General features: G+C 42.5%; 1 protein-coding gene across 1 annotated transcript in view; it reads left to right on the top strand.

Moving 5' to 3' along the window:
* PIWIL2 (piwi like RNA-mediated gene silencing 2) overlaps positions 1 to 26,850 on the top strand; it is a 198,569-nt gene extending 171,719 nt beyond the window's left edge. The window contains exons 15-19 of the mRNA XM_063446248.1: positions 13,329 to 13,417; positions 14,076 to 14,181; positions 14,321 to 14,574; positions 15,920 to 16,027; positions 26,121 to 26,850. Of these exons, the coding sequence (XP_063302318.1) occupies positions 13,329 to 13,417; positions 14,076 to 14,181; positions 14,321 to 14,574; positions 15,920 to 16,027; positions 26,121 to 26,277 (714 nt within the window). The 3' untranslated portion in view covers positions 26,278 to 26,850. The remainder of the gene's footprint in view (positions 1 to 13,328; positions 13,418 to 14,075; positions 14,182 to 14,320; positions 14,575 to 15,919; positions 16,028 to 26,120) is intronic.
* The last annotated feature ends 728 nt before the right edge of the window (positions 26,851 to 27,578 follow it).

Below are 27,578 nucleotides of genomic sequence, written 5' to 3'. Positions count from 1 at the left end.
CTCTGAGGTGATGGTGATTTTGTCAGGAAGCACGGGACGTGGGCACTCTGCTTTGAGCTTGGCCCGGACCTCTTTGTCCAGCTTCCTCAGCCAAAAATGTATAAATTGAGTCAAATGGTCCGGCAGGTTCCATTCTGACGATCTGGGGTGTCTTATCTGGCGCGGATCGAACATGGGGCTTCCCGTCCAGGAACACCTTGTCCTCGAATACGTCCGCATTCGATGTACGTGTACTTTTGCGGCCTGAGCTGCCAGCCCTTTCGGGGCCTTGGCTGAATTCTCCGACCTCCTGAGGTATGTCTTGCCAGTCCTCCTCCTCTGAGGGAGAGTCCTCTGCCCTCCATTCGTCCATGATTTCCAGTGAAGGCGGAGATAATGGTTCCTTATCCCCTGATGAGGGGTTTTGTGGAGGGGAGCGGTCCAGGTGCCTTGACTGGCGGCTCCGCTTCCGCAGTATCTTCCCCTCACATCTTGGTAGGGTCGTGTTGGATCCCTTCCATTGGCGTTTGGACGCCCCCGCCTCTGGCCTGGGTTCGGTTGGATCCTTATCCTCTTTTCTCGACGGAGGCGTGGTGTCCGCCATCTCCGGCGGTGTCTGTGTCATCATTTTGGCCAAAGCCTTTTCCACCGAAGCCCACACCCCGCAGCATTGATCATGGCCTGGAAATCCATAGATGGTGAGGGAGGAGCGTCTGACATAATGGCAGCTTGTTCTTTCCAGTCTGTGGGGAGACAGAGTATACGTCAGTGCGTATGTAGCTACACAGTGGCTTCCACGTACAACTGGGGGTCACCATCCAAATTTACTAATACTAAGTAAAGATGACTTAGTATTAGTAAATTCTGCCCCTACTCGCTATATCGCGTGTAGGGGCATGTCTATTAAACAGTGGCTGCTCACTGTTAAAAAAAAAAAAAATAGTATCCCTCCTCCTAAGCCCCCACCTGCGCTGTGCGAGTAGGGGCTATTAAACTGAAGGGGGGACCTAGCGTCGTCCCTGTCGTCGTCGTCCCGACCCTGCTAAGGTGTGGGTTCCCGGGGGGGGGGGGGATAACAATAGGTCGTCCCCCTCATTGTTATTTAGGGGGAGGACAATAGGTCTCTCTCCCCCCCTCGTTATTTATGGCCCCACCCGCCGCTCGGGGCTGTGGGAGAGGACAATAGGTATCCCCGTCTCCCATCCCACATTCTCATTTAGGACCCGCACCTGCCGCTCAGGGGTGGGGACCAGGGGTAGGACAATAGGTGTCCCCACCCTCATTGTTATTTAAGGGCCCCAACATGCCGCTCAGCCACAGGCTGCTCACTGTTTAATAGACATGCCCCTACTCGCGATAAAGCGAGTAGGGGCAGAATTTACTAATACTAAGTAATCTTTACCGTGGGAATTAGGGAGTTATCTACTAAGTGGCTGCAAGATGCAGCCGAGGCACGGATAGGATCGGAGTTTCATTCATTCTAACGAAATTTGGACCCGAACAAAGTCCCGAATTGTGTCCTAACATGAATGGAGAAACTGTTCTCATTCTGTTCGGACGCAATTTGGTAGTTTTGCCGACGTTCTGTCTAAGTGACAGGACGTTAGGGAAAAGTGAAAGGAGGCTTTGTGGGAACACGGAGGATTGTGGGAATATTTCTATGACCACTGGTAATGAAACACACTTTGCTCCTCCGCTGGTCAGAGTTGGTCAGGTGTAGGACAAGTAGTCCCTACTTTGTCTTATATCTTAAAGAAAACTAGAACAGAAGAGGCAGAAATGAAGAACAGATCATGAGAGAGGGAGAGAAGAGGAATCGATTAAAGAAAGGTAAGTTCAGCATGACAGTGCCGCTTAAGGACTGAGCAAATTGTACAAGTTGTGATCAAAACATAAGAAAAACCTGGAATTTGCTCTATACAGTATGTGGTTCAACCAGAATTCACCTCTTTCATATTAAGTGCACCCACACTTATTATATATAATTTTGTTCAGGAGAAATTTTGTTATTTTTCAAGTTCTGCGTGGAATTTGAATTGTGAATGTCATAATACTGTTGGATTTTACTGACATAAAATACACATATTTGTATTCCATGTTTGCACATTGAAATTTGCCAGATTGGTTTGCTGGGCCTATGTTGCCTTTAACCGTATGGCAGCCCAGGAATGAAAATTAACCCCATCATGGCATACCATTTGTAAAAGTAGACAACTCACGTTATTCAAAATGGGGTATGTCCACTCTTTTTTTTTTTTTTTTTAGCAGCTGCTTAGTCGCAAACCCTGGCCAAAATTAGCGTTTATATTAGTTTTATTGCGTTTTTTTACACATAAAGTGCCATTTTCACTTTCCGATATTATCAGTACAATACATTTTACTGCTCTAAAACACTCATATTTGTGTAAAGTCATGTCTCACGAGTACAACAGTACCCCTCAAGTACAGGTTTATGGTCATTTGGGAAGTTACATGGTCCAACATAAGATATGCCAATTTCTGTTTTTGTAAATTGCTGTTTGCCAGATTGCGTTAGTCCAGAAAGGAAAATTAACCCCACCATGACATACCATTTGAAAAAGTAGACAACCCAGGGTATTCAAAATGGGGTATGTCCAGTGTTTTGAGTTTGCCACTTAGCCACAAACGCTTGCCAAAGTTAGCGTTCATGTTTGTTTGTTAACAAAAAAAACTGCACATTTATTGATGATTTCATCGTCGTGATTATGTTTCACTGTTTTGAAACACTCATATTTGTGCTCAGCGAAGTCACCGGAGTATAACAATATCCCCTATGTACAGATTTTATGGTGTTTTGGAAAGTTACAAGGTCAATATAGGGCTCATATCAGTTTGCCAGATTTGTTTGCTAGGTCTATGTTGCCTTTTGAGACCATATGGTTGCCCAGGAATGTGAATTAACCTCATCATGGCATACCATTCTAAAATATAGACAACCCAGGATAAGCAAAATGGGCTATTTCCAGTCTTTTGTAGAAGCCACTTAGAAAGGCTAACTTTGACCAGCGTTGTAAATATTATTCTTTTCCTTTTTGCATTTTTTTTTTTTTTTTTAAACAAAAATTGCACTTTTAATGTTAATATCATCGTCGTGATGGGGCGGGGCTTAACCGCAGAAGCGAGCGGACGCCATCTTCCCGAGCTCCGGGGATTCGCAGCACAATCTGCCTAAAATCTAGAGAGCCCCGGCTCATCCAGCACCATACCCACTGATACTCGCCTCCGGACGACAAACAGCGCCGATACATGCCGTTCTTTCAACGCCCCGGGCAGAAACGGCAGACTAGGAGGTCTGCGGCCTACCATCCCCATCTGAACCTGTGCGACCTCCTGAGGCCGCTCCCGCCTCTGAGCACACCAGCTCAAGCCCGAGCCTCCGAAACAGCAGACCCGCACACAAACACGGGAAGGAGATCCCAGAAACCAGCACCGGGTGTCCCACGAGATTCGAGGGATATTGGGACCATGCTTCAGCGGCAATCCCAATCCAAGATGGCGGCCACGGAGGTGAGTGAGGCCCAAGCTGAACAGCAACCCATCACTCCTAGGGACCCTCCATGGCAGCCTTCCCCACAGTCACAGGCCTTATCTACCCCAAGCCCTACAGGGGGATCTAATCTGGCCACCAAACAGGACATCAAAGACCTGCTGTCCGACATAAAGAAGCTCCTGGCAGCTGATGTGGAGCTGGTCAGGGCTGAAGTGCAAATGACCACAGACAGAGTCCGTGCCACAGAGGAGGACATCACAGGCCTAAAGCAGGATATGACTGTACTGAGAGACTCAATGCACTCTATACACAACTCCCACCTCGCTTTTGCCACACAACGAGCTGCGATAGACGATCGCACCAGGAGCAATAACTTAAAGATACGGGGAGTACCAGACGCAATGCAAATAGAAGAGCTCCCACACTACATCAGACGCCTGGTGACAACTCTATTGCCACCAACCCAGGCCAGGAAGCTTTCCTTTGATGGCATCTTTTGGCTTCCAAAGTCTCCTAGAGCACCGCCCACAGCTATGAGAGATATCATTGTCAGATGCTCCCTATCAAGCGACAAAAGATCACTCCTGTCAGCGCTGCAAAACAAGACACCCTTTTCTTTCGAAGGAGCTACCCTGACATTTTTTCAGGACCTCTCACGGCCCACCCTGCTATGGCGGAAATCACTTAGCCCAGCCACAACACTCCTGAGAAAGGCTGGAGTGCCATACAGGTGGACATTATCGAGAACCCTCCTGGTTAATCACAACCAGACCACACACAAAATTACCACCGTAGAGGAGGCTTCCACCATGCTCCACACTCTGGGCCTGGCAGTACCTGCAACGACCCAGAGACGCCGACAAAGCACCCACAACTGGGACCCGGCCACCGTGATCCCCTTTACACCTCAAGGGCAAAGGACAACACAACTTGAGACCTGACTACGAGCACAGACACTGCGGCCGAAGGCCTTACAGGACTGCTTAACTGTGGTTGGAGTTGACAGCAGTTTAACCAGTTACTGTAGTTTTCTGGTTTGTTTCTTATGTTATGTATTTTTCACTATTTTTAGGCTACGCAGCCCAGATGACGAAGCATACCAAGCTAGGGCTTGCCAATTAAATTCTCTGGACTGTCTCCCTGGTTTGTCAGGCAGGTCTCTCAAATTATAATTAATAAAATCAAATAATTATGTAAAATTAATAGTTGAATATATATGTACAGTGTGTGTGTGTGTGTGTGTATATATATATATATATATATATATATATATAGATATATATATATAGATATATATATATATAGATATATATAATGTTTTGTGTTTTATTTGATATTATACGTGTGTGTGTATTGTGATAAAGTGAAGGCAGAGAGGCCTTTTAACCCCAGGGAAGTACGTGTTGTATGTGTGGTGTGCAACACAAAGCTACGTTATGGGCCCCTGGGGTGGAGCATTTGGAGAGCAGGGTGGGCCAATGCTCCACTCCTCAGTTTATACACAACTGGGAGAAATACGAGTTTTTTGGAACTGTCTAAAACCCACTGCTCGGCTGCAGATAATCAGCTGTAGCAGTGGGAATAAACCCCTCCCTGCTAGGCAGGTAAAGGGGGATTGCTGGCTTCCTCCCTGGAAGCAGGTAGGAGAGAGGCGGTTCTCTCCAGTGAGAGAGTCAAGGAGACTGAGCACTGGGAGTGCAGAAGGAAGCAGTCAAGGCTGGCTTGGAGCACTGGGAGTGCAGAAAGGAAAGCAGCAGGCTAACTGAGAGCACTGGAATGCAGAAAGGAAAGCAGCAGGCTAGCTGAGAGCACTGGAGTGCAGAAAGGAGAGCAGAGGGTTGCTATCTAATAAGGTTGGTGTAACCCAACGATAAGGTTTGTTAGTTTGTTAGGGATATTATAAGTGAGTCAGTGCTCAGACAAGCTAGGTTTTGTTTATAGGGATTTGTGTTTTCATTTGCTGCTGCCTCATGTGTAAACTTGCAAATAAAGTGCCTGGAATGAAGTTGCATTAAAGGACTGTGCCTGTTGTTTACCCTAGAGGACCGTGCTACCTGCAGACAAGGATCACAATATGGTGGAGAATGCAGGCACAGTAGCACATTGAGGGTCTGTGGGTGTGCCTGTCATCCGGTAATCTGCTTGAGGACTTTTATTTTGGCAGACCTGCTAATCAAATAAGTAGCACTGTACCTTTAAGACTGTTACCTGCTTGGTGCTATAATGGAGGACCTGCTGAAGGCTCTGGTACAGGCAACTGCTGTACAACAAGAGGCAACCGCTATACAACAAGACACCAACCATTTCCTGGCTGCACAAATTAAGAACCTGAGGGGCGCTCAGCAGGAGCATAGAGTTGTCCTTACTGAGGTTTTTCAGATTGCCCCCTGCAGGAACTATGGAGACAAGCTACTGACATCCTGCATAGGATGACAGAGGCAGTAGAAGAAGTCTTTAGCAAGCTGAAAAGCATGAGGGCAGCAAAGCGTGATGTTGAGAAACACGCAGAAGAGAGAGAACAGGAATTAGAAGACATGAATGATAAGATTGAGCCTCAAAGTAGTGATAATGTGGATGAGAGTGAACAGCCATCTGAATCATCCAAGGACCAAAAAGAAAAAGTTAGTAAAGAGACCTGCAACACTAAAGGAAAAAGCGGAATTGTCAAGAGACAGCGATGGTGACACTGATATGCGCCAAAGTAAGAAAGAGCAGAAGAATCAGAAGGGAGAACGAGACAAACTGATTACTGAAGTTGACAAGTGTTTATTTGAAAATCAAAACATTGCAGCTTCACATGAAAGCCTCAAACTTGCTCTGAATGGCATCACAACAGATAGAGGGCTTGGAAAAAGAGTCAGAAATAAAAATATTTTCACGCTCAGAAGCTGAATCTTGCATGTTTCTAGAGAATGCTGGAAAGACATTAGAAAACAGAAAGGTGCTGATAAATCTTCCCAAGGCAACAAAAGGAGAACAAAAAACTGTGGCTGAGGCCAGCAGTGTCAAGCCGGTTTGTGTAATAAAAAGTGAAGCAGAAGCCGCTGATGTTCACCCAAGTGAACAAGTTAAAGGCATGAAAAGCAGACTGACTTGGGGAGTCAGAGAAGACAACAACGAAGGAGCTGAGCTTAATAGAGAGAAGCAAAGCACCCCAGTTTAGCTAAAAAGAAAAAATGCTCTGCACTGTTTAGTAGCAGAGGCTACCCAAAAATGTCAACCAGCTGTTGGACAGTTTGGCAGAGAAAAGCAAGGCAGAGAAGTAGTGGCAAAACAAAGTCAAAATAAGATGGGCAAAGTAGCCGCTTCTGATCTAAGCCAAGAGAGAGCGACAGTTACAGAACCAAGCTGTGATGATCAGATGGGCACGTCCGCAGCTAAGCCAGACCAAGGCGAAAGTTACAAAGTAGGTGACATTGGCGTAGCAGAATTCAATTTAAATTTCAGAGACATCCGGTATTGCTGCAAAGACTTTGAATGATTGTTCAGGAGCCGTAGAACTGGAACTGCTGGCAAAGACTACCGCAAGGCCTGGGCGCACTGACTACCTGGAACAGCTGCCAGATTCTGGGAACACAGTCATGGAATTAAAGGCAGGACTCGGAATGCCTGAACGGCTGTTTGATACCGGAGCTGTCCTGACCCAGTGAGAGGCCATGACTGTGTCTCTGGAAACCCCCAAGAGAGCAGGGAGACCGCCAGACAGCCCAGAGGAAAGCATTGCTGACATTGAGAGGTGGCCACCAGGAGGAAACCAGGCAAAGGAAAGATGAGCTAAGCCGGGAGTCTGGGTCTTTGGCACAAGAACAGCGCTCCATACCAGGCCAGGCCAAGTATGATGGGATGGAGCTGAGATCAAAGGCTGCATTCATGCAGGAGGAGGTTGCTCTAGACAGCCTCCCTGGCAAACCCCCTGAGGATATAGAGATGAGACCTGTAGCATTACCCGTATGGAGCAAGGAAGGCTCCCAGGAATTCGCAGAACTGATGGAGGATGTTGTGGAGCCCTTCACGGGGAGGGACTTGTTCCAGTGGAGGATGAGCTGGTGACAGAACCAGGTCTTGAAGAGGTTGAGCACCTGGCAAATTCAGCTCGTGAAGGAATTGGATGTATAAGTGATATAAAAAAGTTAGTTACACGCAAAGCCTTTGTAAAGTTTGCGTTGGAAAGTAACTCAAACATTGAGAAATTATCCAACCAGAAGCTGCTGTGGATGTGGAAGCAGATGATGATTGAGGGGAACTTGGCTGCTAAGGAGCCACATCGTATTGATCCTCCGCCTAGATCCGCTAGCAACCAGATAAGCGGGGAAACTGGAAAGAAAGGACAAAACCTGATACTGAGCCTGGGACAATATAACTATGATGGTAGAACGTACCTAAAAGTCCCATTTTGGCTACGAGACCAGACTGAGAAAAACTGCTTCAACTGTCACATGCAAGGACATATTACATATAACTGTCCTGAGAGTGAAGAGACAATACAACGTGACATAGTAACAAGGGCTCTGCATAGGATTGTATTGACTTGCTTAAAGATGTGTATGGTGACTGGTGGTGGTGTTACAGCACAGTTAAAAGTGTTGATGGTGGAAGGGAATTGTGTACAAGCACTAATTGATTCAGGGAGTGAGGTTACTTTGATGAAAATTGTTCTGCTCCAGCCAGAGAAATGTGATACAAGACAAATTATTAATATTGTGTGTACACATGGTGACACCCGCACATACCCCACGGCAGAGGTCGAGTTTGTTACAGAGGTTGTAAATGTTAAATACCCTATAGTACATGTAGCTCAAACGTAAGAGCGAATAAGTAAGGCCAGGTATCTGAGTACCTTGGACCTGATGAAAGGGTATTGGCAGGTTCCCCTGACAGAGAAAGCAAAGGGTAGGACAGTGTTTTCTACTCCAGAGGGGTTATGGCATCAAGTACTGCCATTCAGGTTGCATAGTGCACCGGCCCCCTTTCCGCATATGATGAATGGGATACTCTGGTCCCACAGAGAGTATGCAGCTGCCTACCTTGGTGATGTGGTAATTCACAGGATGGACTGGGAAGAACACCTGATGAAGGTCCAGTTAGCTGTGAATAATGTAATGGCTGCCGGTTTGACCGCTAACACTAAGTGTTACTAATAAGGTTTGTGAAACCCAACGATAAGTTTTGTTGGTTTAACCCTGATAGAGAGGGATATTATAAGTGAGCCAGTGCTCAGACGAGTGCCTGGAATATATGCAAATAAAAGGACTGTGCCTGTTGTTTACCCTAGAGGACCGTGCTACCTTCAGACAAGGAACACAGTATATAGACACACACATATACATATAGTACGTATATGTGTGTGTGTGTGTGTGTGTATATATATATATATATATATATATATATATATATATATATATATATGTGTGTATATATATATATATATATATATATATATATATATATATATATATACACACACTTTTAATTTCTATATATTATCTCAAAGTACACTTAGATTTCAATCATATATGCATTATATATGTATAATATATTCTAAAATGCTTTAATTTTTTTGAAATATATCATAGATTTATAATATATTTGATTGTTTTAATAATTTTTTTATTTTATTTTTTTGCAGTCCCCCTGCAGGCAGATCCATAGACTTCTACTCCGGTCATGTTATCATTGGGATCACATGGCCCTGGAGCTGCTACATGGGGACTGCTGGGGTCTCGGGCAGTCCCCCGGGACCCGGATCGCCTGTCCAGATGAGTACAGGGGTCCAGTATGGTGGAAGTACGGCTGGGCGTACTATGCCGCCCTCCGGCGTTTAGAGCCAGCCTTTCAAGGACGGCATAGTACGCACGCCATTCTTAAGGGGTTCGTTCAGGCTTCCTCAGTGGACTGACACATACTGGTGTCCTTCAGTATTATTACAGTATTATTACAATCTGTATTTTGACTCCTTTGTGCTTTGATTACCCCTAAAGAGGCAAACATGTGGGAATCAGTACCTACGGATTACTGCCAGATTTCTCCTTTCATTAAGAAAACCATTATTCTATGGACAAGCGATCTGAATGCAAATCCTTTTTTACATAAAACTGTTGGCCTAACACAGGTGTCTTCTACAAATTACAGCTGGTAGCATTTGTAGTTGACCGAGTCTCCCCTGAGGAACTTCACAGAAGGTGCAATTTCTCAAGATTGCTTTTTCCTATGTGCAAGGGCATTCTGAGATTTTCTAAAAGAGACTCAGCTCTCTAGATCCTCATATGCAGGACCTTGTGGCTTAATAACTGGTCTGTCAGCCAGGGTCTCATGTCGAGGCTTTTGATGCTACACTTTTTAGGTAACAATTTGTTTTGGCTCTGGTTTTGATGTCCTTGTGTCTAGAGTGTCTGGATTAGGTAAATATGCGTTTCTGTCTCAGAACAAACCAGTATTTAGGCATTTTTGTTAGTACAGTAAGAGTAAATGAATAAGTTGACAATGCGTTTATTTTATTATATAGCCACTACACAGTGCCAAGGGTCAGTGCATGGGGTGGACGCAAAGGCTGCCCAGTCGCTAGTTTTAACAAGGTGGTAGATATGCCTCCAAGCATGTTTTGCCCAGCCACCATATGATTTTAATCCTTGCACCGCCAAGGGTTTTTAACACTGCCAGCAGGCATATAGTTCAAAAATATATTGTGTTTTTTTGTTTTTTTTTGTTTTTTTTTAAATCCGGGACCTGATGGTGTAGGCCTACACCAGCCTAAATCTTACAAGTTAAGTGCGCTTCATCCGGACCTGTCTGTATCACTCATGCATGACAATAACTGGTGCGTATTCCTGCCCAGAAATTAACAAGATCCCAAGATCAGGATCACCTTTTTTTTTTCAGTTCTGGATGAAGCCTCTAGGATGGTCTTCCTCATGAATGTCTATCTGGAAAAGTTTTGTGCATCTTTACTTTTCCTCGTCACATAGTCCACTGTGGAATATTTTATGGATTTTCTAGATCTCATTATAGTGTTCATAGACGCTGTACACTTTGCTAAGTTTCACCTTTAGTCCTTATAATTGTCCTTTCTTAGTTAGTGTAACAGGGACTCTCTTGCCAAATCTAATTTCCACAAGTAGAATATCCACATCTTTCTGACCCAGGATTGCTAATTTTAGTTTAACCTGGTCTGTGGTGACAACAGACACCAGCACCTTGGAACAGAGTGCAGTGAGCTCAGGAGATGTAGTCTTCCTTTCTAGGTGAGGCTATCAGTCAGAGTTGTTAAAGAGAAAATATGCAGACTTGTTTTCCTGGCACTAGATCTTCCCCCTATCTGGTCCGATCATACAGAATAGCTACTGTAGCTCAAATTGCTGAAAATCCTATTGCTTGCACACACTGCATCACAGTTTGCTGCAGATGGGGCTGAGTAGCCAGAAATCAGTCAGAGTGCCCATGATGACCCATGTCCACCGCCAAAAGTGTCTTCAAATGGGATCTTGAGCATCAGAACTGGATCATAGAGCAATGGAAGAAGATTGTCTGGTCTGATAATCACGTTTTCCTTTACATCAGGTGAATGGCCGGGTTCATGTACGTCGATTAACTGAAGAAGAGATAGCTGCAGGATGCGTTGGGGAAGAAGGCAGGCTGGTGGAGGCAGTGTTACACTCTGCAATTTTCTGCTGGAGGAACCTTGGGTCCTGACATTTATGTGGATGTTACTTTGACACGTACAATCTGGCTAGTGATTGTTTAGACTACATACACTTCTTCATGGCAATGGTGATCCCTGATGTCTGTGGCCTCTCTAAGCAGGATAATGAACCCAGAAAAAATTGTTCAGGAATGGTTTGAGGAACCTGACAAAGAGTTCACTGTGTTGCTTTGGCCTCCAAATAACCCAGATAGCAATCTGATGGAGCATCTGTGGAATGTGCTTGAACAACAAATCTGATTCATGGAGTCCCTACTTCGCAACTTGCAGGACTTAAAGCACATGCTGCTTATGTCTTGGCGCCAGATACCACGTGACGCGTCTGAGCAGTTTTGGCAGCATCATATTAGGCAGCTGTTTTTAATGTTGTGGCTGCCTAATATGAAGTGTATACCTTTTTGTTGTTTCCACTTCCACAAATCGTTAGGAGATCGTGGTTTCTTTCTTTTTTCCAAAGCTTGACAGTTCCAAGGTGAGGCTGTTAGGATTATAGTAGACCCAGCACGCAGAATAGTATCACACCTAGGACTTATGATAACGTCTAACCGGACCTTAGAATGGCCAGACTTGACGTACCTGAGAATAGTCCAAATACTTGCCGAGGTAAGGGACACAACGATGAGAAAAGCCAGAAGTCAAGGAAACCAGAATTTAGGGAAGTCAAAACTAAGCCAAAGTCAAATGCCAGAAAAACCCAATCAAGAACACACTCTCGGATGACTAGCTAGTGGAAACCACGACAGGGCACTGACAGGTAATTTGGGTTTAAATAACCCTCCTTAGGGTGTAATTGGTTGTCTCTGACCCCAAAACGTGCGTGCGTGTCTATTACGTGACGTCGCACGCACGTTGGCGCCTTCTTTGAAGTGGGCGGTGGTAGGTAATAAAACCGGAACCACAACAGCCAGAGTTTCTAGGAATGCCGTACTCGCTGGGGAATAGGAGGAGGTCGGGCAGCGGTTTGCCGCAACCAGGGTAACTGAGATTTTTCTGTCGCAGTGGCCACTGTGTTTCAGTGCGGCCACGCTGGCAGAATCGCGGGGAGCCGAGACAGAGGCTTCTTTATACCCTGAATGTGATGAGGATGCTCAGATATTATGGAAACGCTTCTAAGGGAAGTGCAATTACCCCTTGTAAAGATACATATCCTTGCACTACATCACTCATATTAGGCCCCTGCCTTCCCATGTGAGCAGCACAGCAGTTACACATCCACAGACACATTTTACATATCAGGACATATTAACAATCATCTGTTCCTCTGCAGGTCTTAAAATTAGGTAGATACAACCTCACATGAACAACAGCACATGCCATATTACACCATGTCTTGTTTTAACAAAAATAAAGCCAAAATGAAGATGTCATACTTTATTTTTCCCATGACTGTAGCTGAACAGCTAACTGTGGAATGACCTGTCTGAGCAGTAGGATGGAGGAGGTCTCAACAAGGCTTTTTATGGTTGGTTCTACCTTACCTGTTGGGAGATGCAGTGTCCCAAATTAAATGCATTCTCAGTGGACTTGACCGCACAGATAAAAAAAAATAATGGCCAGTAAGAATAAGTTTGTTTTATGCCTGGGATTATTACAGTGTTTAAACCCAGCTCTACTCTTTTTCATAATGGAGGTTAAATGTGTTTTTTTTTTTTTGTTTTTTTTTTTTAATGTGTATTGACAGGTAAAATGCTGTTGTCAGTTTGCCCTTTTTTATAATTTGACCAGAGATATTGCTACACCAGAATTGATCTGTTTTATTAGACTTGTAATGCAGTTTAATGGAAATTTTCTGCCTTGTGTGATAAGTGTTATCATGTTCTCACTTTAGTAATATTGTAATTGGAAATGTTGAATGGTGTAATGTTTTATTTTTTATATGCACTTTGTGAATTGTCTACATGTTTGTATGATTTCTAGATTGTAAAGTGTGTTTCTAGATAGGTAAAGTGTGTGAATACTGGCAGGTATTTAAATTACCTGTTTGTACAAACAAGTTAAAGGATACAGAATACAGTAAAAAGAGTATATTAGGTTTTATACAATGGTTGGACTGAATATGAAAGTGCTTAGTATCTGCATTTGTTCTGTCTCTTGATTCCTATTAATTATTACCTGCCTCTTTCTTTTATTTTTTACACCTAGAAACACCTGATGGTAATTGGTATGGATGTATATCATGACCCCAGTAAGGGCATGCGCTCTGTCCTAGGATTTGTGGCGAGCATCAACCAGTGAGTTATTTACCCCTTGGTAAAGTCTTTGTCCCAGAGCAACAGTGTGCATAAAATGCCATAGAATAATGTGAGAGAGTGGGCTGCTGATTATTAATGCTGGGCAAAATGGCAAATAAAAATAACATTGTGAGTGTGTTCTAAATGAGCAAATACTGTGAAATAGTCACATGCATGCAATAATCAACAGATAGAACTATACTGGTCATAGTTCCAGACCATTTGCACAGAAAAGTTACCCAATTGATTCCAGATACATACTGATTGGATGAAAGGAGCAATTAGTTGGAATAATGTGGAAGATGATCAAACATTTAGTGACACAATTACTAATTATTCTTTATTTTGCCAGATTGAAAAAAAAAATCTACTAATTTAGTTGAATATACCCAAAATTATTCAAGGGGTAATTGATTCACCTAGCTTTTCTAATTGTAAACAAATTATAAACCCATATTTTATATATATTAGTTTCCTTACTCAAATTGTTCAAACATAATCAACATTTATATCAGTACTGCATGTGTTCACTAACATCTAAGGGAGTTCCAGCTTGTATCTGTGCTTCTTGGCAACTTTTATATTAATCTCAAAATAATAGTCTGTTTCTGTAGAAATGTATTCCTTGATCCACCTTATGTCCTTTCTTGTTGCTCAGCAACCATTCCCAATGGTACTCCCGTGTAGTCTTCCAACTTCCCCATCAAGAGATCATGGACAGTTTGAAACTTTGTCTAGTGGCTGCCTTGCAGAAGTTCTATGAGGTGAGAGGAATATTTGAGGTTTGGATTTCTTAGCATAGTGAATAATATACATATAGTGACGTGTTTCTTGGCTGCTTTCATCCATTTTGCAATACCATATAGTACTGTGGTGTTTTTTTTTCTTTCCTTTGTTTTGCAGGTGAATCACCATCTACCAGAAAAGATTGTGGTGTACCGAGATGGAGTGTCAGATGGGCAAATTAGTACAGTTGAGAATTACGAGATTCCACAGCTGCAGAAATGTTTTGAAACTTTTCAGAATTACTCTCCTCGCATGGTGTTCATCATAGTACAGAAAAGGATTAGCACCAATATGTACTCTACATGCACTGGAGAGTTTCTAACTCCTGCCCCAGGGACGATCCTGGATCATACAGTGACAAACCGTGACCAGTGAGTTTCTGCATAATTCACATAATTTTATACAGCTTTCACAGTACATCCATACTACAAACAGGCTCCTGCAGCCTGGTGCTAAAAAAGTTATTAAAGGTATACTATAGACACCAATGCAACTGTAATAATGTAATTTTGGTGTATAGATTATTACTCTGCAATCTCACTGCTCAATTATCTGCCATTTAGACTTTAAATCACTTTGCTTATGCAGCCCATATTGTTTATACACCTCCCTGCATGTGACTTGCACACTTCCTGTAAAGAGAGATCTAATGTTTACACTTCCTTTATTGCACAGTGGGTTACATTTTGAATTTCTTATCTACTGCTCTGTTAATAGCCTGCAGGAGACTTCTGTGATAACAGTTTAATTTACAGAGTTACTTAAAGTAAGTTGAGATCGGATTAAAGGACCACTCTAGTGCCAGGAAAACATACTCGTTTTCCTGGCACTAGAGTGCCCTGAGGGTGCCCCCACCCTCAGGGACCCACTCCCGCCGGGCTCTGGGGGGAGGAAGGGGTTAAACTTACCTCTTTCTCCAGCGCCGGGCGGGGAGCTTTCCTCCTCCTCTTCTTCCTCGCGACGTCATCGGCTGAATGCGCATGCGCAGCAGGAGCCGCGCTCGCATTCAGCCGGTCGCATAGGAAAGCATTCATAATGCTTTCCTATGGACGCTTGCAAGCTCTCACTGTGATTTTCACAGTGAGAAGCACGCAAGCACCTCTAGCGGCTGTCAATGAGACAGCCACTAGAGGCTCTGGAGGCTGGCTTAACCCTCAGTATAAACATAGCAGTTTCTCTGAAACTGCTATGTTTATAAAAAAAAAAAGGGTAAAAGCTAGCTGGACCTGGCACCCAGACCACCTCATTAAGCTGAAGTGGTCTGGGTGCCTAGAGTGGTCCTTTAACCCCTTAAGGACCAAACTTCTGGAATAAAAGGGAATAATGACATGTCACACATGTCATGTGTCCTTAAGGGGTTAAGAATGAATCAAATTTTTCATGCTGGTTGTATCCGCCACAGCCAGAGAAGGTGGCTGTGACTGCACGGACAGAAACACAAGTGATTTTACTAAATGGCAAAGAGTTAAGCAGTGATACTAGAGGGGCATGATCTATACAAACAAAACTGCTTCATTGAACACAATTGTGTTAAAGCCTATAGAGTCCTTTTAATGTGGAAGTGAATTCAGTTTGTCTACCCAGTCCATATATGCATGTTTTGCCGTGTTGTTCGTTACATACAAGACCTATTTTCTATATCTTGTTTTCATCAACTGGTTTTATTTTTGGTTTTATTTTTGAAATTATATCTCACCCTGTATCTCTTCTCTGTAGCATTGATTTCTTCTTGCTTTCCCACCACGTGAGACAAGGATGTGGGATCCCCACACACTACATATGTGTACTTAACACCGCTAATCTGAGCCCTGACCACTTACAAAGGTAAGTGAAAAACATGCTTCCAATAAACAGATTTGTATGTATGGCGTTGTCCATTTTGTGTTTAGGGCACTCAATGTATATGACTATTACCCATTTTTGACTTCCTCTTGATAATCTATGAATTCCTCTTTTTTCATGTCATTCACCCAAACCTGTTCTATATTATATTTAAGACCCTAAAAAAGTTGTTTGATAGCACAGGGCTTAAAATGCCTATAATATTAGCCAGGACTTAAAATTGATTTTCCACTGCAAGACCCTTATGTCTTTAAGTATTATCCTATCACTACATTGCTGAGTACAGTAGAATTATGTATATAAAAATTTACTTTTGTTGGTTGAAAACACATATATATCAGGTAGGATTAATAGTGGAAAACTAAAGGCAGCAGAAATTTTCACTGTCATTATTTCTGAGAATGAAATATAACGAAACTGACACATCATTGTACATATTTTTGTCCAGTGCAGTATTTTTTAAGTTTATCTGGAAATCTACACATTACAGGTTTTGGTACATAGAAACATAGAATGTGACGGCAGATAAGAACCATTTGGCCCATCTAGTCTGCCCAATTTTCTAAATACTTTCATTAGTCCCTGGCCTTATCTTATAGTTAGGATAGCCTTATGCCTATCCCACGCATGCTTAAACTCCTTTACTGTGTTAACCTCTACCACTTCAGCTGGAAGGCATGCATCCACTACCCTCTCAGTAAAGTAATTCTTCCTGATATTATTTTTAAATCTTTGTCCCTCTAATTTAAGCCTATGTCCTCTTGTTGTGGTAGTTTTTCTTCTTTTAAATATGGTCTCCCCCTTTACTGTGTTGATTCCTTTTATGTATTTAAAGGTTTCTATCATATCCCCCCTGTCTCGTCTTTCCTCCAAGCTATACATGTTAAGATCCTTTAACCTTTCCTGGTAAGTGTAATCCATGAACCAGTTTAGTAGCCCTTCTCTGAACTCTCTCTAAGGTATCAATATCCTTCTGAAGATACGGTCTCCAGTACTGTGTACAATACTCCAAGTGAGGTCTCCCCAGTGTTCTGTACAATATCATGAGCACTTCCCTCTTTCTGCTGCCAATACCTCTCCATATACAACCAAGCATTCTGCTTGCATTTCCTGCTGCTCTATTACATTGTCTGCCTACCTTTAAGTCATCAGAAATAATCACCCCTAAATCCCTTTCCTCAGATGTTGAGGTAAGGACTCTATCAAATATTCTTAAATATGGGTTTTTACGTCCAAGATGCATTATCTTGCACTTATCCACATTGAATGTCAGTTGCCACAACTCTGACCATTTTTCTAGTTTACCTAAATCATTTGCCATTTGGTTTATCCCTCCTGGAACATCAACCCTGTTACATATCTTAGTATCATCAGCAAAAATACATAGCTTACCATCAAGACCTTCTGCAATATCACTAATAAAAATATTAAAGAGAATGGGTCCAAGTACAGATCCCTGAGGTACCCCACTGGTGACAAGCCCAAGCTTCGAATATACTTCATTGACTACAACCCTCTGTTGCCTGTCACTCAGCCACTGCCTTACCCATTCAACAATATTGGAATCCAAACTTAAATATTGCAGTTTATTGATAAGCCTTCTATGTGCAATAGTGTCAAACGCCTTACTGAAATCTAGGTAAGCAATGTCTACTGCACCACCCTGATCTATAATTGTAGTTACCCAATCAAAAAAAATCAGTAAGATTAGTTTGGCATGCTCTTCCTGAAGTAAACCCATGTTGTCTCTGATCTTGAAATCCATGTGTTTTTAGATGTTCAACAATCCTATACTTTAACATGGTTTCCATCACTTTCCCTACTACTGAAGTAAGGCTTACTGGCCTATAGTTGCCCGACTCCTCCCTATTACCTTTCTTGTGAATGGGCACAACATTCGCCAATTTCCAATCTTCTGGGACTACTCCTGTTATCAATGACTGGTTAAATAAATCTGTTAATGGTTTTGCTAGTACACCACTAAGCTCTTTTAATAGATTTGGGTGTATTCCATCAGGTCTCTTTGACTTATTTGTCTTTACTTTTGAGAGTTGAAATAGAACCTCTTCCTCTGTAAACTCACGTGTAATAAATGACTCATTTATCTTTTTTCTTAACTGAGGTCCCTTTCCTTGATTTTCATCTGTAAATACCAAACAAAAATATTCACTGAGGCAGTCAGCTAGACCTTTATCCTCTTCTACATGCCTTCCTTCTTTTGTTTTTAATCTACCGTATATACTCGAGTATAAGCCGAGTTTTTCAGCCCATTTTTTGGGCTGAAAAACCCCAACTCGGCTTATACTCGAGTCATAGTCTGTATTATGGCAATTTGCATTGCCATAATACAGACTGGGGGGAGAGGGGGCTGGCAGAGCTGTAACTTACCTGTTCTGCAGCTCCTGTCAGCTCTCTCCTCCTCCGCGCCGTCCGTTCAGCACCTCGGTCAGCTCCCAGTGTAAGAGACTTACCGTGTAAGCTGACAGAAGAGCAGAACGGACGGCGCAGAGGAGGAGAGAGCTGACAGGAGCTGCAGAACAGGTAAGTGACAGCTCTGCCAGCCCCCCTCTCCCCCCCACTGAACTGCCACTGGACCACCAGGGAAGGAGAGCCCCCCTCCCTGCCATATATCAAGCAGGGAGGGGGGACGAAAAAAATATATATATAAATAAAATAAGAAATAATAAAAAAAATAAGAAGAATAAAAAAAAAATTAATAATAACAAAAAAAAGGGGGTATAAGGACCACTATGGGAGGGAGGGGGGTATAAGGACCACTATGGGAGGGAGGGGGGTATAAGGACCACTATGGGAGGGAGGGGGGGTATAAGGACCACTATGGGAGGGAGGGGGGATAAGGACCGCTATGGGAGGGAGGGGGGGTATAAGGACCGCTATGGGAGGGGGTGGGATAAGGACCACTATGGGAGGGGAGGGGGAAGTAAGGACCACTATGGGAGGGGAGGGGGAAGTAAGGACCACTAGGGGAGGGGAGGGTAAGGACCACTAGGGGAGGGGTGAGTCAGGACCACTGGGGGGGGGTGAAGGAACACGGGGGTGGGGAGGTAAGGACCACTGAGGGAGGAGGAGGGGAAGTCAGGACATATGGGGGGGGGAGGGGGCGGCAACATTTTTTTTGCCTTCGGCGGCAAATATCCTTGCACCGGCCCTGCACACACTGCATTCACACACACACACACTGCATTCATACACACACTGCACTCATACACACACGCTGCACTCATACACACACACATACGCACACACTGCATTCATTATACACACACTGTAAATAAATATTCAAATAATATATTTTTTTTAGGATCTAATTTTATTTAGAAATTTACCAGTAGCTGCTGCATTTCCCACCCTAGTCTTATACTCGAGTCAATAAGTTTTCCCAGTTTTTTGGGATAAAATTAGGGGCCTCGGCTTATATTCGGGTCGGCTTATACTCGAGTATATACGGTAACTAATCCTTGTTTTACTTTTATTTTCTCATTTATGTATCTAAAAAAAGATTTGTCCCCCTTTTTTACTGACTGTGCTATTTTCTCTTCTGTGTGTGATTTGGAAGCTCTTATAACTTGCTTAGCCTCTTTCTGCCTAATCTTATAGATCAGGGGTAGGCAACCTACGGCACTAGTGCCATGCACGGCACTCAAGGTGTCTTTGCACGGCACTCAAGGCTGCTAGAGCCAAACAGGCTCTGGCCTATCAGGAGTCCCAGTGAAACTTCAGATATCTGCTAATACAAAAAGGTGGTGAAGGACAATCCTCAATGTATGCATTGCAGCACGTAGAGGAAGTGATCTCAGATAACTATCTCATATCACTTCCTCCCAACGCTTGTAAATGGGAATCCACACTGTAGTAGAGCAGCCCGCAGCTGCTGTTGCAGCTCCTGTCCTTGACCTGTACCTGGCCAGTCTTGCCCCTTACTGGAACCCAGGGAAGCCACCCACACTGCTAGATATACACAGAAATGCACAATAACCCTCCCCTCATACAAATAATATGAACAGCCCACAAACAAACATACACACAATCCGCACAAACGTAACCCGCTAACAATCCATATACATGCACACAACCCCACATGCAGCCTCTCAGATGCATTACCCCAAACAGCCCCACACACTACCAAACACACAATGTGACATATCCATCCACACTGACAATTCCACAAGCAGCCCCCATACACAGCCCACATTGATATGTATCATACATGATACCATAAACTACTCCTGAACATATACAATATAATAGCTCATATATGCACAAATATAAAGATAAATAGCAATTACAGTATAAATAACACAAGCAGAAAACGGCAGCATACAGACCGCAATTTAAAAAAATAGGACCGGCACGCTACGGGACATCACAATCCTGTATTGGCACAGTGCTACTAAAAGGTTGCCTACCCCTGTTATAGATCATTCGGTCTTCCTCACTCTGGTTTTTTTTATAATTACTAATCGCTAACTTTTAGTTTTTTACTATTTTGGCCATATCTGCGGAGTACCACAGTGGTTTCTTGAATTTTTTGCTTTTACTGACAAGCCTAATGCAATTTTCTGTTGCCTTCAGTAGTGCAACTTTTAAATAATCCCATTTCTCTTGGACTCCATTTAAATTGCTCCAGTCTGATAATGACTCCTTTACACATATTCTAATTTTATAAAAGTCTGTTTTTCTCAAGTCTAAAACTTTTTTTTTTGTGTGGTGACTCAGTCACCGTTCTTATATTAAACCACACTGACTGATGATCACTGGATCCTAAACCTACAACTACATGTTGTACTTCATGGGACTCCACTTCCCTACGCCTCATTTGCCCTGTTGTTCTCTAGCCTTCCTTTCTCCATCATTGGTCTTTATTAGGGAATTATTTACTTGCCAGTTAGTGAATTGGGGGACACGGGCAACTGCCTGATAAAATGTAGACCTATCAAATGAGTTGAAAAAGATTCTCCAAATCATCCAAAACATTTTTTATATTTCAGCTTCATTTTTGCATGTAAATTGTCAGTTCAAAACAACAAACTTTTTAGTGAATAGAGCTCCAGGTCCCCTCACCCTCTGTTTCTTTTTTACTTTGTTTAACCTCATATTCACCTCTGTCTGACCATCTAATGTTCTTCAGTTGCTCTGTATAACTTTATCGTATCTCACTCATTTGGTCTTCACCAGTTTCACTTCCTCATTTGCTGTCTTACTGCACTTTCATTCAGCACCGATTTCACAGCTTTGGGAAAGTACAGTGGGCAGGTTTTCTCTTCAACAGTCTGAGTTTTTATAAGCTGAATGTGCATGCCAAAATTGGCGTTTGGTCCACGATACTGTGCATATGTGGACCAAATGAAGGTTGTCTGAATGCGGCGCATGCAAGAAATTACAGGGTTTTTAGTGCACAGTAGTGTTAAGGCCGTCACAAAGTCTGTTCAATTGCCAAGTTCAGATTTAGGTCCTAGGTAAATTACTTGGCCTTTCCTTGTTTGCATCCACAGTCCATTTGGCAGATTTGTTGAATTTCAACAAAACTGCATCCTAAAAGAATTAAAGAGACAGATTATTTAAAGTGATACCTTAAATAATTTATCTCATCCTTTCTTTCCTGATCCTTCATTGGGACCTACTTTCAATCCTCTGGATGTCCAATATGGATTCGGATTCCTCTGTCTATGACAAAAGGTCACAATCCAAGATCAATATATAAGCTATATAGTTATTTGTATGTTGTTTCTTAGGGCAATTATATAAGACAAAAGAGTGTGTATATTCAGATTTCACTTTTATTATAGCTCAATGGGGAATAAATTTGTCGACTAACGATTTTAGTCAACAAAAAATGTTGTCGACTACAACTAAAATGATATTTATAGTCAAAGGACTAGGACTAAAACAAAATTTAAATTTGCAGCCAAAATTAACACTGCACAAAGAGGCTGTGGAATGGGCAAAAGAGGTAGACTAGAGCTTTGGAGAGAGACAACTAGGTGGGCTGGGAGGACATAGATGGGCTGGGGAAGGGGCAAAAGAGACCGAGGCTTTAACTAAGCCCATTAGATTATAGTTGCGTCGACTAAAATCTACTGTTGATTTAGTCGACTAAAACAATTCAGATTACTAAAATACGACTAAAACGGCTTTTGTAATCAAGACTATGACTAAAACTAAATTGAAATTTGCCACCAAAATTATCACTGAAATCAAAAGGGAAGTTCCCTGAGAAGTAGCAATGCGAAGCATGTAATTCTGAGACCTTAGAAGGAAAAAACACCTATGCATAGCCTGCCTGACAGCAGCAGCAGTGCCTTTTACCTCTACACCAAACATCATGGGCTTTTTCAAATAGCTTGTCCCAGGGTTTAAATAGGCCAGTCACTCACTTAAAAGGCCCAGATACCAAGATCTGTGTTGGTCTAAAGACTATTCCTCAGACATGGAAGTGGAATCCTTTTTAAGATACCCATTCTTTGCATATGCGTGCGCACAGGATGTGCCTGGGCACACCCTAATCCCCGCGGCACACGTATGAATTGAGACCAGTAGGGGAGATCTCAGGATCTCCCCTGTCGGCTCATGCAGAGCCGGCGCTATCCAAGCGCTGGCTCTGCTCTAAGCCTCTATGGGCCGATGGGGAGATCAAAGATCTCCCTCACCGGCCCACAACAGCATGGAGGGAGGCAGTAGAGGACCCGGGGAGCTCTAGCCAGCAGCTCCGCCGGGTTCCTCTTGCGAGACTCAGATCTTGCGAGAGTGAACTCTAGCCCCGCAGGCTAGAGTTCACTCTCCACTGGACCACCATGGGTGGCACATGGCAGCAAGGATCCCCCTCTTTACATAAGGTCAGAAGGGGGGGGAGATATTTACTAATCTGCCCCCAGCTCCACCCTCACAATCCCTCCAAACATACAGCACACTAACAGCCACCTTACAAACACAGTACCCTCACGCACAAACAGTACCCTCACGCACAAACAGTACATAGAAACATAGAAACATAGAATGTGACGGCAGATAAGAACCATTCGGCCCATCTAGTCTGCCCAGTTTTCTAAATACTTTCATTAGTCCCTGGCCTTATCTTATAGTTAGGATAGCCTTATGCCTATCCCACGCATGCTTAAACTCCTTTACTGTGTTAACCTCTACCACTTCAGCTGGAAGGCTATTCCATGCATCCACTACCCTCTCAGTAAAGTAATACTTCCTGGTATTATTTTTAAACCTTTGTCCCTCTAATTTAAGACTATGTCCTCTTGTTGTGGTAGTTTTTCTTCTTTTAAATATAGTCTCCTCCTTTACTGTGTTGATTCCCTTTATGTATTTAAATGTTTCTATCATATCCCCCCTGTCTCGTCTTTCCTCCAAGCTATACATGTTAAGATCCTTCAACCTTTCCTGGTAAGTTTTATCCTGCAATCCATGAACCAGTTTAGTAGCCCTTCTTTGAACTCTCTCTAAGGTATCAATATCCTTCTGAAGATAGGGTCTCCAGTACTGTGTACAGTACTCCAAGTGAGGTCTCACCAGTGTTCTGTACAATGGCATGAGCACTTCCCTCTTTCTACTGCTAATACCTCTCCCTATACAACCAAGCATTCTGCTAGCATTTCCTGCTGCTCTATTACATTGTCTGCCTACCTTTAAGTCATCAGAAATAATCACCCCTAAATCCCTTTCCTCAGATGTTGAGGTTAGGACTCTATCAAATATTTTGTACTCTACCCTTGGGTTTTTACGTCCAAGATGCATTATCTTGCACTTATCCACATTAAATGTCAGTTGCCACAACTCTGACCATTTTTCTAGTTTACCTAAATCATTTTCCATTTGGCTTATCCCTCCTGGAACATCAACCCTGTTACATATCTTAGTATCATCCGCAAAAAGACACACCTTACCATCAAGACCTTCTGCAATATCACTAATAAAAATATTAAAGAGAATGGGTCCAAGTACAGATCCCTGAGGTACCCCACTGGTGACAAGCCCAAGCTTCGAATATACTCCATTGACTACAACCCTCTGTTGCCTGTCACTCAGCCACTGCCTTACCCATTCAACAATATTCGAATCCAAACTCAAAGATTGTAGTTTATTGATAAGCCTTCTATGTGCAACAGTGTCAAAAGCCTTACTGAAATCTAAGTAAGCAATGTCTACTGCACCACCCTGATCTATAATTTTAGTTACCCAATCAAAAAAATCAATAAGATTAGTTTGGCATGATCTCCCTGAAGTAAACCCATGTTGTCTCTGGTCTTGAAATCCATGTGTTTTTAGATGTTCAACAATCCTATCCTTTAACATGGTTTCCATCACTTTCCCCACTACTGAAGTAAGGCTTACTGGCCTATAGTTGCCCGACTCCTCCCTATTACCTTTCTTGTGAATGGGCACAACATTCGCTAACTTCCAATCTTCTGGGACTACTCCTGTTTTCAATGATTGGTTAAATAAATCTGTTAATGGTTTTGCTAGTACACCACTAAGCTCTTTTAATAGCTTTGGGTGTATTCCATCAGGTCCCATTGACTTATTTGTCTTTACTTTTGAGAGTTGAAATAGAACCTCTTCCTCTGTAAACTCACGTGTAATAAATGACTCATTTATCCTTTTTGTTAACAGAGGTCCCTTTCCTTCATTTTCATCTGTAAATACCGAACAAAAATATTCATTGAGGCAGTCAGCTAGACCTTTATCCTCATCTACATACCTTCCTTCTTTTGTTTTTAATCTAACTAATCCTTGTTTTACTTTTCTTTTCTCATTTATGTATCTAAAAAAAGTTTTGTCCCCCTTTTTTACTGACTGTGCTATTTTCTCTTCTGTGTGGGATTTGGAAGCTCTTATAACTTGCTTAGCCTCTTTCTGCCTAATCTTATAGGTCATTCTGTCTTCCTCACTCTACCCTCACAAACACAGTACCCTCACGCACAAACAGTACCCTCACAAACACACGACACACACACAGGACCCACACAATCACCCTCACACAGATCACACACGAACAGGACCCTCACAAACACCCTCACACACAGCAGACACGAACAGGACCCTCACACAGCACACAGCACACACGAACAGGACCCTTACAAACACACACACCACACACTAACAGCACACATACACATACCCAGATCGCACAGAGTCATCAAGACCTGAACCAATGCTCTCGGCCTTTACTAAGTTAATTTAGCTATTATGTTTAGCAGCATTTGTTATTTACTTTTGGTTAATCATTCTGTTGCAACAACCAAGTAAGATGTGATAGGGACCTATTGGGGTTCCACCACCCAGCTCCGGTGGCACTCTCGCCCTGAGGTAACAGGATACTACCAGCACGGTTGCTCTATAACCTCTCTTAGTGTAGTGCTTTAAGTCTCATCTGCCACCATTAGACCTATGCCCTACGGGTGCAGATAGCCCCTCCCACAGCTCCCACCCAACTAGACGCATACTCGACATAGATACTAAACAACCTTGCGACTACACATAGCAGTCACCGCTACTATAAAGTTGCCCAAGGCCCACAGTGCACTTCCACTACAGGAGTTAGCCACGCAGCTTCAGATGGGTGCCAACACGGGTGCAGGCCAAGATTAAACAAGGTGCTCCTTGGGGGAACGCCACAACACACCACACGCCTAACACAGCTCAATACCTGTGCGCCACAAGGAGCACATTACTTCAATAGCCTTAAGCGAACAGACTGGGACTTGACCCCCATAGCCAGAAGTTATAATGGATACCACACGCCTCACCCACCATATGGCTTCATGATAACTGCACTGACGCACATAGACAGGTTAAAGTATCAGTAACCTTTTAGCTTGGCTAAGTATGATTGTCTTTTTATCGCATGAAAAATATAGATGAAGAAAAAAAAAATTTCATTGAATGTGCAATGAATGGCTTCCATATACGTAGTTCCACTTAACTTTTTTTTTTTCTGTAATATTTTGTGTTACCACGTGTTTAATCTTTTATTACTCTTATTTCTGCAACTAATATCTTTTTCTTTTATTTTTTTTTCTTCCTTTTCCTTTTCATGCCCTTTCAGGTTGACTTTCAAGCTGTGCCACATATACTGGAATTGGCCTGGAACTATTCGGGTACCAGCTCCTTGCAAATATGCACACAAACTAGCATTTCTTTCTGGACAGTTCCTTCACCATGAACCATCTATTCAGCTTTGTGACAAGCTTTTCTTCCTTTGAACAAGTCTGACTATGAATGCAGATTTTACATTCATAAACTTCAAGCAACTTGCATATTTGTTCAACTTTAACCTTTTTTGTTTTTATCAAGCTATTGTTTGAAATCATGCCCATGATTTCTTATCCATGTCTCCAGATTTAGTGTAAATCTGTTTATTTTTATTGTAATTTCTCTGTTTTGTTGTTTAATAGTCAATCGTAGTGATCATTTGACTAGTAGAGTTTCATTCCATATCTAATATTTTGAAAACAATGTTTTGACAGCCTAGAATACTTCTATAATATATGGCAGTACTGGCAGGCCAGATGTTTATGAACCATTTCCCACAATACTAAGCTTGCCATCAGACTGAATGAACATAATGGGAAAAACAGGTCACAGACATAAGGATAACCATCACTTATCTATGATTGTATTACAGAGTAATGAAGCAGATCTATAATCAGTGTTAAACTGAAAATTGTATTCAACCTAGTGTTAAAACTAAAATATTGCCCAAACTCCTTTGTTAGCTGACCGTAAAGCCTATATTTATACTTTTCATTGATATGTTAGCTCTTTATACCTAATAAACAGTGAGAAAACAACTCTGATTTAAAATTACAATGACCAGTTACATATATGCCTTTTAAAGGGGAACTGTTATTTCTCTAGAATTTACATGGAATAAAACTCTGAAAATCTAATCAAATGAGGTGCTCTGGTGCACTTTAAATGTATATTACAGCATAATCCATTTGAGACATGGCAAAGCCAGGGCAAACATTGTGGAGAAGAAGGAGAAGAAATGGAAACATTGTTTCAATCCTTCCCTTTTCTTTATGCTGACTGCGCAAAGTGCAGTGTTTATAAAACGGAGAGCTAATTTTAAAACACCAGGTTGCAGAAAAAAAAAGTTTTGTTTTTTACATTTAGTACCACTACAGTTTAATGTAGTCAGTGTGGTGCAAAGAGACTTTCTCTGCATGTTCAGTAGTGTAAACACCACTACCTTTTCTGAGAAAAGGCAACATCTGAGCTATACTGGCATTCAGCATCTTCACTCCCAGCTTGAGGACACTGAACGCTTAGTTTGCACTGAACCAATGCATTTCTATGAGGCGATGCTGATTGGCGCATAGCAGCAATTGTCATGCATGTTCTTTAGGCCCGTGGGGAAATATTGGATTGACTGGGATCATTTGCAACGATCTTCTCAACTTGGTTAGTAGTGGCAGCCAGGCAAGGCAACATGATGGGGGAAGAAAGGGTTTCAAACAATTGTATTATTTCCAGAAAAACGACAGCTTATTGAATTTGT

Source organism: Pelobates fuscus, chromosome 3 (genome assembly GCF_036172605.1).
Source record: "Pelobates fuscus isolate aPelFus1 chromosome 3, aPelFus1.pri, whole genome shotgun sequence".
Classification (NCBI taxonomy): domain Eukaryota; kingdom Metazoa; phylum Chordata; class Amphibia; order Anura; family Pelobatidae; genus Pelobates; species Pelobates fuscus.
Note: the sequence above shows the minus strand (reverse complement) of the source record. Positions and strands in the feature narration are given on the sequence as shown.